At 43.9% G+C, this 14,522-nt stretch overlaps 1 protein-coding gene across 2 annotated transcripts in view; it reads right to left on the minus strand.

The window, feature by feature from the left end:
* Positions 1 to 14,522, minus strand: part of PTBP3 (polypyrimidine tract binding protein 3) — a 104,876-nt gene that overhangs the window by 17,423 nt on the left and 72,931 nt on the right. For both annotated transcript variants that reach the window (XM_050943127.1, XM_050943126.1), the window contains 3 exons: positions 13,659 to 13,823; positions 10,824 to 10,934; positions 2,448 to 2,622 (listed from right to left, as the gene is read on the minus strand). In XM_050943127.1, coding sequence (XP_050799084.1) covers positions 2,448 to 2,622; positions 10,824 to 10,934; positions 13,659 to 13,823 — 451 coding nt within the window. The remainder of the gene's footprint in view (positions 1 to 2,447; positions 2,623 to 10,823; positions 10,935 to 13,658; positions 13,824 to 14,522) is intronic.

Genomic DNA, 14,522 nt, shown 5'->3' on the forward strand with positions numbered 1-14,522 from the left:
TACCAACACCACAGCCAATATATTGGAACTTTGGGTCTCTTCTGCTGCAATAACTGCAGTGCATTAACTGTTAAGCAGCCTTGTGGAATACAAGTGTATATGGCAGGGGTTGGCAACCTATGGCACGCGAGGCAATTTTTAACAGCACACTCAGGCCTGCCGGGACCCCAGTGTGCCATTAAAAATCCTGCCGACACGGCAAGCTGCAGGGTCCGCGCTCCCGGGCTGGAGCGCCAGGTCCAGTGCAGCAAGCCACCAGACTCTCCCCCGCCTTCCCCCTCTTCCCCTGGAGCCTGTCGCAGTGCACAGTGCTCTGGGGGTTGGGGCTGCGCGCTCCCACAGGGCAGTGTTTGGTTCCCTGCTCTCCAGAGCCCCGCTGCCGTGCGCAGCCCTGCCCTGCCCCTCAGAGCACTGTGCGCGCTGTGGCACAGCTCCGAATCAGTGGGGAGCCTCATGGTAAGGGGTCCGGGTCTGAGGGGGAAGCAGTCAGGGGACAGGGAGCAGAGTGGGTTGGATGGGGGGGTGGGATCCCGGGGGAGGGTTGGATGGGGCAGGGGAGTCCCATCCCACCCCATTCCATGGGAATCTGCCTGACCCTTCCCAGATGGGGTCCTGGCCGCAGACCCGACTCAGCCCACTGCCGGCCTAGATGAACAGAACCCCAGACCAGCAGCAGGCTGAGCGGGCCGGCGGCGTAAGATCAACATTTTAATTTAATTTAATTTTAAAGGAAGCGTCTTAAACATTTTGAAAACCTTGTTTATCTTACAATACAACACTAGTTTGTTATATAATATATAGACTTGTAGAGAGAGACCTTCTAAAACACATTAAAATGTATTACCGGCACGTAGAACCTTAAATTAGAGTGAATAAATGAAGACTCAGCACACCACTTCTGAAAGGTTGCCAACTCCTGGTACATGGCTACAACATGTCTCAAATATGGTCAATGCATCTCCCTTTAAATCCTTAGTATCCCTCAATTAATAGCTTTACCCACAATAAATTGTTACAACTACTTAATACAGCTCGTTTTTAAATTTTACAGAAGCAGATCAATGAGCATAGCAGCTCATATTCCAATACTTCACATAGCCCTCGTCCAGACTAACCCGCGGCATCGGCGGGTTAAAATCGATTGCTCGGGGATCGATATATCGCGTCTAGTCTGGACGCGGTGTATCGATCCCCGAGCGCGCTTACATCGATTCCGGAACTCCATCAATCCGAACGGAGTTCCGGAATCGACGCGGAGAGCCGCGGACATCGATGGCGCCCCGTCCAGACTGGTGAGTATCTCGATTTTAGAAATTCGACTTCAGCTACGTTATTCCCGTAGCTGAAGTTGCGTATCTAAAATCGATTTTAATTCCTAGTCTGGACGTGGCCTTAAATTAGTCTTTCACTCACACACACTCCCCCTTCCCCAAAACTGTACCTACTTAGAAATTTTTACTTCCATACTTCATTTCTGAGGGAACATTCAATGAAATTAAAAGATGACAAATTCAAAACCAGCAAAAGGAAATACTTTTCCACACAATGCATAGTTAAACAGTGGAACTCACTGCCACCAGAAGTTGTTGAGGCTGAGAACATACCAAGTTCCAAAGAACACCACCACATTTATATGTATACCAAAAATACTGAGAAATATCAATTAATGATAAATACAGGAAAGGATATTAAACTTCATGCTCTCACGGCAATCTTTAACTAAGAGATCAGGATAACATCTTATTGGGGGCAGAAAATACCACACACATCTAACATGGGGTTCTTACACCACCCTCTGCAGAATCTGGCAATAATCTCTCAATTGTCATCTTCTGCAAGTCTGAACTAGACATTTAGTAATGTACATTGTCATTTAGTTTTTGGGCGGGTTGCTTTTTAAAGCACAGCTTTCCAACAAATCATGAGACTCTCTAAAATATTTAAATTCTCAAGTAGCCTAATGGAACCAAAGTATCAGTTGTAGACTATTGTGTAATTAGACCTTCAGATGCACAGTATTTACCATGTATTAAGCACAGACGTAGCTGTGCTGGCCCCAGGATATTAGAGAGACAAGATGGCTGAGGTAATATCTTTTATTGGACCAACTTCTGATAGTTTGGAATACCACTGAGGAAATTTTGCCCTGTGGTGAGTAAATAATTATGTTCACAGAATACCTTGAAACAAAAGCTTTTGGCATTAAAAGTCTGAAGAACTTTTGGTTGGGCAAATTCAGTTTAAGATGTTCATTTATTTTCCAGGAGTAGGTTTTTTTCTTCAACTTTCATATATACTTTACTAGCATCGAGTACTTTGGACTCACTAGTGTCACTCTCCTTTAGGAACCTTGGAAAATGAGGGTGGAAATTCCTAAAGGGCCGTACATATGAAAAGCAGAGTGTTACTTGCCCCATTATATTTATCTAGAAGGGAGGTTTCCTTACCAAAAGTGGCAGCCATGTTGGGGTCAAGGGAGGGCTGGCCATCGCCAGAAGGAAGGTCAAGGCGAGTGAAGTCTCTGCTTTTGTCATTGTTGTATTTTACATTAAGGCTTGTTAACTTGGAGAAGTCAATACGTAGAGTGCAGCACGCATTGTAGATATTCTGGCCATCCAAAGCCTACAGAAAAAAAAGTGGTTGTTAAGTTTAAAAAGGCAAAACATTTACCATTCACATTTTTTTTTTTTTAGAACAGCTTATTACCCAAATATAAATCCACACTAACAGCAACCTTTAAGAAGTTGTTGGCCCATTCCAGATTAGCCATCACCTTCAGCCGAAGAGCCTTACTTTCTAGAATATTACTGTAACCTAATGGGTCAGTATGTGTTGCATTATCTCTCTGTGCCAATCCACAGGGAATGGAGCCTTGTACAGCCCCCTGCTACTGAGCTTGGTCTCCTTAAGTGATGCATCAGACTCTTGCTTTTAAGCCTTGGACATCTTTCACATTTAAACTGCACTATAAAATAGTGGCAGCGATATTAGTTTTGGGTTTTTTTGGAACTACAGACCACAGGAATTTGTGGATGTTGGCTCAGGAGCAGTAAATTAAAGTTACTCATAATAGAACTACTCTCACATCACTAGAAAAGAATAAATGAACTGACTTTGTCTTGTTTATCAAAATCTTTTCCGACAAGCACACCTGAGTATTCTCCTAGCACCTCATCACAAAAAACAAAGAGAAAAAAAAATCAGAGGCTAAACATTTTCTACAGATTACCAGTTATGATTTGAGATTCTGTTATATGGAAATAGGAATAATGATCCGCAAATCCTTAGGTAACTTGAATTAAATGTCTTAACCAGTCAGCCACCTTAACACCAAATAAAACATTCTCTTGGGATTGAAAACTTTTCACTCAATAGTTTACAAGTTATATGAAGACAGCAGAAAGGCCACCACTAAATGGCTACCAGGCTAGAAAATGGAATGATCAGGTGATCATTAATCCCTCGGGTCAGATTCTCATTTAATGTGTGGCCATTTAGCACTGCCAAAGCATGGTAAAGAGGTCTTAAATTAGTGTAAGGTCCCTTTATGCTGGCAGAGCAGTGCAAGGTTGCCTTAACGTAAATAAATATCAGACTTAATACAGAACATGAAGATTTATCACATTACCGAAAATTAAAATGCATGTGCAATGCTTGAACTCTGGTCTCAAAATAAACATAAGAACACGATTCAGTTTGTTTGTAAGTTTGCCTGAAATTAAGTCTACACATTTAGTTATTCATTTGGGACTTTGTTCTCTTTCAGCTATGCAATTACCTGAAAAAATTAACATGAACAACCACAAAAGTAATATGCTCTGCATAAGGAAAGGTACAATAAAAAAAATTGCGTAGCAAGAGAAATTTCTTCCCTATATCAATGCTAAACATTCTAAGAAACCAAAGACAGATAAACTGAAGTGGCATGCCTGAGGTCCATTTTCAAAAATCTGTTGTGATACATAGTAAGGCCTGGTCCACACAAATTTTGTACTGGCATAACATTTGGTTAAGGGTGTGAATTTCTTTTTATTTAAAGTCATACAAGTACAACGCACTGCTTATATACCAGTACAGCTTATTCCTTGTCCTGTACAGCACAAGGAGAGTTGTATTGCCTAATTAGTATGACTTGTACAGCTTTAACTATGAGAGTATGCTACAACTTTTGCATGTACACGCAGGCTTAGCGTAAATGAGTCAGGCCTATAAAATAAGACAGAACTGTTGAAAGTAAAAGCAAGATACACTATCCAAAAAACTTCAGAATTGTTATTTATAGATAAGCGATTCACATTATGCAATATTGTTAGCCCAAAGTCAAAACAAGTAAAATGATTTTTAAAAGCTTTTAAGAAGAGTGACTATATCATGAAGATTTCTTATCTAAGAAAAGTTGAGCTAAACAAACTTTGTAGGGTATAGGCTACTATGCAATTTTAATGAATTAAGTTCACCACTAGTGAGTAATAAGTTCAAGGTAAGTTTCTCAGCCATTTTATTGAAAAGTTGGGGGCTTCTCAGCAGACAGCCCTAATCTCGAACTGCACACCAGAAGGAGATCCAACATGACTCTTTCCAGCTTTAGGGCATTTTGCAAACCTCATCTTGTCCAGGAAATACGTGTGTCAACACAAAACAGAAAGACTCCAAAGAAGGGACCGAGTGGCTAGGCAGCAGTTCTGCAGAAAAAGACCTAGGGGTGACAGTGGACGAGAAGCTGGATGAGTCTACCGTGTGCCCTTTTTGCCAAGAAGGCTAACGGCATTTTGGGCTGTATAAGTAGGTTCATTGCCAGCAGATTGAGGGACGTGATCATTCCCCTCTATTCGACATTGGTAAGGCCTCATCTGGAGTACTGTGTCCAGTTTTGGACCCCACACTACAAGAAGGATGTGGAAAAATTGGGAAGAGTCCAGCAGAGAGCAACAAAAATTATTAGGGGGCTGGAGCACATGACTTATGAGGAGAGGCTGAAGGAACTACGATTTAGTCTGCAGAAGAGAAGAATGAGGGGGGGGATTTGAGAGCTTCTTTCAACTACCTGAAAGGGGGTTTCGAAGAGGATGGATCTAGACTCTTTTCAGTGGTACCAGATGACAGAACAAGGAGTAACGGTTTTAAGTTGCAGTGGGGAGGTTTAGGTTGGATATTAGGAAAAAACTTTTTCACCGGGAAGGTGGTGAAGCACTGGAATGGGTTACCTAGGGAGGTGGTGGAATCTCCTTCCTTAAGAGGTTTTTAAGGTCAGGCTTGATGAAGCTCTGGCTGGAATGATTTAGTTGGGAATTGGTCCTGCTTTGAGCAGGGGGTTGGACTAGATGACCTCCTGAGGTCCCTACCAACCCTGATATTCTATGAACACATCTCGAGGAACACTTCCGAAATGTGGGTAACCATTTGCTCATGTTGATTCCAGTCTAAGTAACTCACAAGCAGTATCTATGGAGATGGGCTCAGAGTTCATCGCTTGGAGGCTTGCAGTACTGCTCTACCAAAGACAGCATTGTCCTGGGCCTGCTGCAAAAGCACATGGTGGGATGTGAAGGTATGGACTGACAACCAGGTGGCCGCCTACAGATGTCTTGGATATGCACTTGGGCCAAAGAGGCCTGTGCCCTGGTCAAGAGGGCGGTGACGATTGCCGGGGGCAGCACCTTTCATTGATTATAGCAAAAGCAAACGCAGGCCATGATCCAGGAGGAAATCCTCTGGACGGAAACAGGTTGACATTTCAGCCTAAGGCCACAACCACAAATAATTGTGTTGTCTCACAAAAAGGCTTGCTCCTTTCAGTGTAGAAGGCCAGAGCCCTCCTGATGTCCAGGGTATGTAGCCTGTGCTGCTCCTCCTCCGACTTAAGCGGCTTCGGAAAAAAGACTGGTAATTAAATGTCTTCAATTATGAGAGTGGCGAACTCTCGCGCCTGATCCTGTGGGAGGGCTCTCTGAACTTGCCGACAGAGTCCCAAAGGTTGAAATTGTACTTGCCAAGTAGGGCCTGATGATTAGAGACCCTAAATTGGGAGGTTCACTGTGGAATAAATCTTTCTGCCAAATAAGTGTAGTATCTTGGCATCTTTATTTTTGGGCCTGTCACTCACCTGGCCCTGTCTGGCCCTTTCATTGATGGCAGACATGACCAGGAACCCTGCAGGAGGGTACGTGTAAAGGTATTCAAAACCCCTTGTGGGGGGATAGTACTTCCATTCCTCTCACATCCAAGAAGGCAGAAAAGAAGATGGGATCTGCCACATTGACTTGGCGATCTTCAGGACCCCTGGGTGAATGCAACCCAGGCTGGGACAGAGGAGAGAATGACACTGAAGAGGTCATCAGACTCCTCAGCTAGCTCCTAGACCTCCAAGTTCAGGCTGACTGCCACCCCTTTTAAGGAGGGCTTGGTGCTTCCTGAAGTCATGTGACGGCCCCGCCACCGCCTCATCTGGGGACAATGAGGATGACTGCACCGCCGAAGGTTGGGGAGCATCCCCTTGCTGTGCCAAGGACTGTTCCATGGTTGCTGGGACCTCCCTCAGGGTCACCATCTCAGATTTAGCCTCTTGCTCCAATGCTGGTGCTGGCTGTGTTGGGGGCAGCTTGTAGGATGCTGCCTGGAAGGAACAATGCGAGTTCAGTGCCTGCATTACAGGCAGCCCCCAGAAGTTGCAGTATTGCCACTGGGCAGGCCATTGCCTCTGAACCCATACCAGTGCCTTGGTGGGCTCCTCGTGGGGAGATGATTCTCCCCAAACAGGGGAAGGGCTAACTGTCCCTCCAACCCAGACCACTGTCCTTCTGGGAACCAGGACAGGGCTGTGGAAGCCTGAGTCTGTCGACTGACTCTCAGCAGTAACTGGTACGGGGAAGGCAAGGGCCGGTTCCTGCCCAAAGAATGGTACCATAGCCCCAGCGACCGGTGCTGAAATCAGGAACAGTCTTGCATCTGAGGAGACAGACGCCTAGGCGACCTGCAAGGCAATGGCAACTGGCACCTTGGTGATCTCTGGCAGGAGGACCATCAGTACCAAGAACATGGGGACTGGTGTCGTGACTCTGGAGTCCCGTGTCTTGTCAGCCAAGACCGTGGCGCTGGAGATCTGGAGACCTGGGTTGCAGTACCAGGGTCTTCGGACGTGGCGAAGGGGAACAATGCCTGTGGTCCAGGAAGTTCTCATCACCGGCGTGGTCATTTGATCTGGTGTCTTGGCCAAGCGTTTGCAGTGCCGGTCGGCCTATATGTTCTTTGCTCGCTGGGCCCACTTCAGGTGCAGATGGCAATACGATAGGCCAGGACTCCCTACTGCTCCCCGGATTCAGGGATGGGTCCCTGGCTGGGCTAGGAGGTTTGACCACAGTGGTACCCTCAAGAGCCTCCATTGCGGGCACGAGGCCTAGCTCATGTCCTTTGCCCGAAAGCTCCAATGCATGGTGACTGCAGACCAGACGATTTAGGCTGCTTCTTCAGTACCGGCGAGTGCTGGCAGTGCACTGTGTGCCGATGCTGAAGTACCATGCAGCCTCCTTGAGGAGGGCCCTAAATCAAATGTCTCGCACTTCTGCAGATCCGGCACTTGTCTTTTCGATGGGATTCTCCCAGGCACTTCAGACAATTCTCGTGAGGGCTGTGATGGGCATCGGCCGTCTGCACTCAGAACACAACTTAAAGTCTGTCCTGGAGGGGGGCATGCCCCACTTCCCCAAAGTCTCAGATGGGACTCTAACTACTAAATTACTACTAAAACACTTAACAGCTAACTAATCACTGACTAAATAATAAAGGAGAACAATCTGAACAGTGAAGAATCACTAATGCTCTTGCTAAGCAATACCAAGCACGCCAAACAACTGTCACAGGCAGTAAGAAGGAACAGAGGACGTAGGGCCGGCAGCGCCTGATATACCGGCGCATAAGACTCCACTCCACAGGGTGCAACAGCAGGCCCTACAGATACCACTAAGGCAAAAAAGTCTCCAACAACTGTGCACGTGGGTGCTCAAACACTAGATTGGAATCGACACGAGCAAGCACTTGAAAAAGAATAAAGTGCTCCTTTGCCCAGGCTAGGGCTACCAGAAGAACTGCCATATTCAGAAGGACTTTGTAGGAATGACATACTAGGTTGAAATTCCAAGGGCGAATGCATCACTCCCAGGATCAGTTTTTTTAACCAGTTATCTACTTTCCTTTTTTACTCAACTGGGAGTTACAAATTTGTGGCAAATTAAAAGGAAGACTGATGTAATTCTGTTCCCTGACAGGATCTGGATTTTGCTCAGCCAATCTACTGTGGAATTCAGAACTCTGGTACTAACTGTTTACCAAGACATGTAATTGTCCTCTGCCCACAAAAGAATTCAGCAGTGTTTGGGTTCTGATGACCCAGCAGATTGACTTACACAGGACACTGGAATAATTATTGTGAAGCTAAGAGTCTGCAATAGCAGGAAAAGGAATACAGAAAAATACTGGACTAGGTACATTTCTTGTAGCAGATTCAAATTTAACAGCTCACCACATTAAGTCTTATAAAAACAGAATTAAACAGGAAAAATATTGCACATTAAGAAATTTCACCTTGCTGTCACAATTCAGAATCCAGCAAGCTACAAAATGACTATATGCTTACTGACAAAGAAACTATTTTACCTAGCAAATAAATAAAACAAGGGCAAGGACTTAAGTTCCATGCTAGATACGGTATTATATTGCCCACTCTACCAAATTATGAATATTTGGTCACCTACTCTCTCTCACTCATCACCCTCTTAAATAAATTATCCATTCCTTCAAAATAAAAGCCATAGAATATTTTATTTTGGATGCTTGTTTCTTTGTTTACATATTAATTTTCTTTAACCTGGTGCCTGAGTAGTCAAATCCACTCTACATGCTAGAAATTAAATAGATATATAGAGGGAATTATTAGCTGTGTCCAGGAGAAAGCTAGTGGTGTCTGTTCTTATAGAAGACTATCACTATGGTATCCATTACTATTCTGTCTCCTCCTTAGTTTACTGCATATCTTGTTTGTGCACCTTGTATCTAAGCAATGACAGGGTCAACATGAAGGAAATACAGTGAAATAAGGCTCACATTATGAGAAACAGGGAAATGGGAAAAATCACTCCATGTTTTATAATGGCAACTCGAAGGATCCATCTTAGAGAAGTATTTTGAAGGTTTATATCTCCACCCCAAATTAAGACAATGACTGTTCTTTCCACCTTTATGGGTCATTTATTTGCAAAACTGAGCATGCTTAGGGTTTTGTTCCCTTGTTTAGTGACGTAGTATTACAATAAGGAGGTAAGTGTAGGGTTGTACATGTTTAGAAGCCAACTAGGTAGCTTTGGAAGAAAACAGGAAAGCATCTACATGATTCATCAGTTTTGTGCTATTTTCCATAAAATTTAAGTACCAGATTGTATTTCTAAACATTTAAATCATTTTGTTTCAATTTAACAAAAATCTTTTTATGATCATGAAAACTGGCAACTAATGTATCTAGTATTTTTCAGCAAAGCCAACATGACATATAAAGAAACTAAATGTATTTTTCCCTTATTCCTTCTCTTTCTACTCAGTAAAATGCTGGGGTTAATTACAGGTAAGAAAAGTTTGACAGATTTTGGAATCAGCAGGCAGTATATGGACTGGGGATCAGTTATAAAAAAAATAAAATATTCCAGTAATTGCAGTGTACAGTAACTCCTCACTTAAAGTCATCCTGGTTAATGTTGTTTTGTTGTTACATTGCTGATCAATTAGGGAACATGCTCGTTTAAAGATGTGTAATGCTCCCTTATAACGTTGTTTAGCAGTCGCCTGCTTTCTCCACTGATTGATGGAAGAGCAGCCCGTTGTAGCTAGCTCATGGGGGCTTGGAACCAGGGTGGACCCGCAGCCCCTACCTCAGCTCCCCGCTCCCCTACGTTTCCTGTGCAGCAGCTGTCCAGCAGGCTACCAGTTGCCAGCAGTTCATCTGTCCCTCCCCCCACTGCCCTCTGCTGCTCCTGCTCTCTGCCTTGGAGCTGCTCCCGGGAGCCTCCTTGCTTGCTGTGCAGGGGTGATGAGAGGGGAACAGGGGGCTAATGTCAGGGTGTCCTCCTCCTCCCTACTCCTGCCTCCTGCTTACCCCTTCTCCATATAGGGCAGGATGGGGACAGGAGAGGGCTCAGGACAGAGAGAGCTTTCTGGCTGCAACAACTTCCTAATTTTTTTTAAAGGCAATGTACTTAGAGTGGGGTCAGCATACTTAAAAGGGGCAATGTGCATCTCTCCCTCTCTCCTACACACAGGGTGTGTGTCCCTGTCTGCCATGCTGTCTCCCCTCCCTCCATTCATGCTGCCTTGTAGAGCGGGAGGCTACATTAACAATGTGTTAACCCTTGCGGGCTCAGCCGAATGCTAGTTCATCATTTAGCAGCAAGGCATTCCCTGAGAAATATCCCACCCTCTAACTTCACCACCTCAACCAAGCTTCACAATTTGCTTAAAGTCACATTTTTTCAAGAAAAAAAACTACAGCGTTAAGCGAGGAGTTACTGTACTAGCCTTAGCCTGCAACCAGGTAGACAGGTGAAATTATTCAAGACCAGTAATGCATAATTAGTAGTAAAAGTACTAAGATTCATCAAATCATTCTCTATAATTACAAAACACCAAAGCTACTTTGAGCAAGAGAATTTAATTACTACTAGAGAGTGTCAAGAAACCCTAACACTGGTGCAGCTCATAGCAAAACTATTTACATGTAAAGAATGTTTTTGTAATTTATTTTATATTGACTAAATAGGTCAGATGTACACCTTTATGCTTACCATTTTGGCATAATGTGCATTCATTGGATCAGCATACTGAAGCAAGGCCTGAAACTGATTGTTCTTTGTGAAGGTGATAATCTTCAAGACAGTTCCAAACTTGGAGAAAATCTTAAATAAATAAAATAAAAATTCAGCTACAGTACACAATTTCAGCTCTTGAGATACTGTTTTTCAATAATAATTTTATATTAGAAATGAACAAAATACTTCTCAGTTTATCAGAATACATGTATTGGGGACAAGTTCATAAAATATATTTTCTACTAGCCACTAAGTTCCTCCCCATCCGCCAAAAAAAAATCAAAAGTTAATTCTCTCCAAGAGCAACAGTCACTGTTTGTCAAGCTACATGCCACAGATCTTGCTCAGAACTGGCATAAAGAGAGAGAGCCTTTGCTCTAGACCTCCAGAGATGATGGAATACATGGGAGTTTTGGTTTGAGAAGTGGAGTTTCACAAAGCAGTTGAGAGCAGGGATTCACAAGCTGTCTTTGAGGATGATGGGATGCATTGCACCCTCAGTAAGTTCGCAGATGACACTAAGCTGGGGGAGAGGTCTCTTCCAACCCTAATCTTCTATGATTCTATGACAGCTTGAAGTACTAGGAGCAAAGCTGGATGAATTCTATGGGTTCAGTAACCGAAGATCTCTTCTAAACATCTCATGTAGCCATGTTTATTGGAAACCACAAAAATAACTGTCCATGATATCTGAAGCTCAAAATGCTATATAATTTGTCAAAAAGTAATCAGTGTGTACAAGACGATATCCCTGCCTCAGATAGCTTACACAGAAAGACAGACGATCCATGTAAGACTCTGTAGAAGGAGAAACTGAACACAAGTTTTCCCCTCTTTCCACTTCACTCTGTCATCTCTTGTCTTATACTTATGTTGTAATCTCCTCGGGGCAGGGGCCATCTTTTTGTTCTGTGTTTGTACAGAGCTTAGTATAATGGGGTCCTGGTTGCTGACTAGTCCTCCTTGGTGGCACAGTAACCAAAAAAATTAAAAAAATAAAAAAGGATCTGAATAAGAAGAATGTGGGGAACACATTGGAAATGGAGAATATCCATGCATACGACACTGCATGCAAGACAGCAGAAAGGGGAGTGGAAGAAGGAAAGGGAATGTTGTTGGAAGAACAGCAAGGAGGAATGTAACAAAACACTAGATCCAAGTGTGAGCAGAGTTGTGCAGGGCATGGACAGTAAATTTAAACATATACATTGGATGTGAAGAAACCCATAGGGCTAGTTAGAAGGAAGAACAATGATCTGGTCAACAGATGAGGAAAATAACGTGGCTGCTGATCTCTGGACCAACTGGGGGTCAGCGATATGGGTAACAATGGGTAACGATGCATAGGTGGTTACAGTAATCGAGAATGGAGGCAAGAACATGGATTAGTCTTTTAAACATTAGAATGAAAAGGAAAGGTTGAATGTATGCCCATCCACTGTCAATATGGTCAACCACAAACCTATGGCTAAGGCTGTGAGTCTGTCATGGAGATCACAGAAGTCAGATTCCGTGACTTTCCGTGACTTCTGCAGTGTCTGGTGCTGGCTCAGGGGCTGCCTGAGCCAGGCAGCCCCTGGGTCAGCAGTAGCAGTTTGGGTTTGTGGGAGGAGGCTCAGGACTGAGGGCAGGGAGTTGGGGAAGTCAGGGGAGGGGTGGTGGTGTGTACCTGGGGGGGGGCCCTCCCCAGCTCCCACTGGCATGGCCCCCGTGCAGCTCCTAGGCAGTGGAGGGTCTCCACACTGCCTGCAGGCCCCGCCCCCGCAGCTCCCATTGGCTGTGGTTTCCTGCCAATGGGAGCTGCGGCAGCTGGTGCTTGTGGCAGAAGGTGCACAGCCCCTGCCCCCACCGCCTAGGAGCTCTAATGACACAGAGCCGGCTAGGAAGCCCCTGCCAGCCCAGCCACACCCCCCTTCCTCCCCCAGTACCAGCGGTGGTCCCGGGCCACCTCCCCCAGACTGCCCACTGGCCCCAGCCCCTACACCTCCAGCATGCACGGCCCCCACACCCAAGTTTTAGTCGGGGCAGGTATTTTTAGCACCAGTCACGGACAGGTCACGCGTCATGAATTTTTGTTTAGGGCCCATGATCTGTCAGTGACTTACTAAAAGTAAGTGTGACTAACACATAGCCTTACCTATGACTGATCACCCTAACCACTCATCTAGTTTTTAGGCCTCTCAAGCTTACAGTTCCTACACTACAGCCATCATCTCTTTGGTAAAGGACCAAACAGGAATCTCTATTAGTCTTTTCATCATGCATCTTAACTTAACCAGAGGGTCACTGCTGATAAAGCACTTCCCCTTACCCAGGGGCTAAGTATACAGTTTCTAGAACATACACTTCCTTCAAATCCATATAAATTAGGTTATTTATAGGAAAATATTACAACTAAAATAAAATTATGTCAGTCTGACAGTCCAAAAAATGATGATGACAATGAATATTTACATAAATTCTTATGCCCAGGTATGAACTATCAAAAAATTGGCAGAAAAAGTAACAATAAAGCATTCCAGTTTTGCTGTTTCTTCCTCAACATGCTGTTTAGAAGTCCGTATCCAAAGAAGCAGGAGGATCAAAAGGCGGCATGGAAGAGTGTCACTAGTAAGAATAAATTTGCCATTTTGAATTAAATCCATTCAAACATGGTTCTATAATAACTGACTACAGTTCGTCTTGAAGTGGCAATCCTCATACAAGTTTAACACCCAAAGTACAATGCTGGGACAAAGGATTACTGGATTTACACTAGAATTACAGATATTCTTTAATAACCATTTGTTTCCTCTCCCCACACCTGGTTACCTGATACAGCACTTCCAAAGTGACAGGGTAGAAAAGGTTTTCAACAATAATTCGGAGAACAGAACTTTGACCTGGAAGGAGTCCACCCTCAGTAGCAGGAGCACCTGTAAGGGCTAGGGTTCCAGACTGCACAGCATTCACTGCTTGCAACGCAGCTTGGGTTCTCTGAGAAAGAAGAGGAAGACAAGAGTTAACGTACATAAACAATTCTCATGAAAATAAAGTACACAAAAATGTTGTTTATCAGTTTAAGTTCTAGAGACTTATACTGTACTTGTATTTAGAAAATATTCACACAGGACTCCAATATGTAACTTTAGGTAAGGAGTACAATCAAGTTATTTGGAAGAACACCATACAGTACTTGCACACACAATCTGCAGCAACAAAAAAAATGGCAGACTACCATCAATATTCATTGTGTTCCTCACTTTATTTATGATGACATGGTGGACTAATAAAGCCTCATTTTTACAACTCTTTATTTTTAAATGAGCTGAAAGCCCCAAAGACCTAGGATAAGACTTTCAACACACCACAGAAGCCAAGCTGTATCAGTCCTGTCCCAACAAGCAAATAGTGCACTGGACTGGGACTCACTGCACTACCACTCACCTGCTGTATGACCAACTCAATTCAACTCTCTGCCTTAGTTCCACTATCTGTAAAATGGTAATAAGGACACTTATCTTCCTTTGTAAGGCTATTTGAGATCTAAGGATGAGAAGCACTAAATAAAAGCTTATTATGAATATACTGTGTTACCGCTACCATTCAGAACCAATAAAGGATAGAACTGGTCTACTGTTGAGCAGTGGGACTCCCTCCACTGCATTTTACTATAATGGTGTATTTTGCAAAAAT

The sequence above is a fragment of the Gopherus flavomarginatus genome, chromosome 3 (genome assembly GCF_025201925.1).
Source record: "Gopherus flavomarginatus isolate rGopFla2 chromosome 3, rGopFla2.mat.asm, whole genome shotgun sequence".
NCBI lineage: Eukaryota > Metazoa > Chordata > Testudines > Testudinidae > Gopherus > Gopherus flavomarginatus.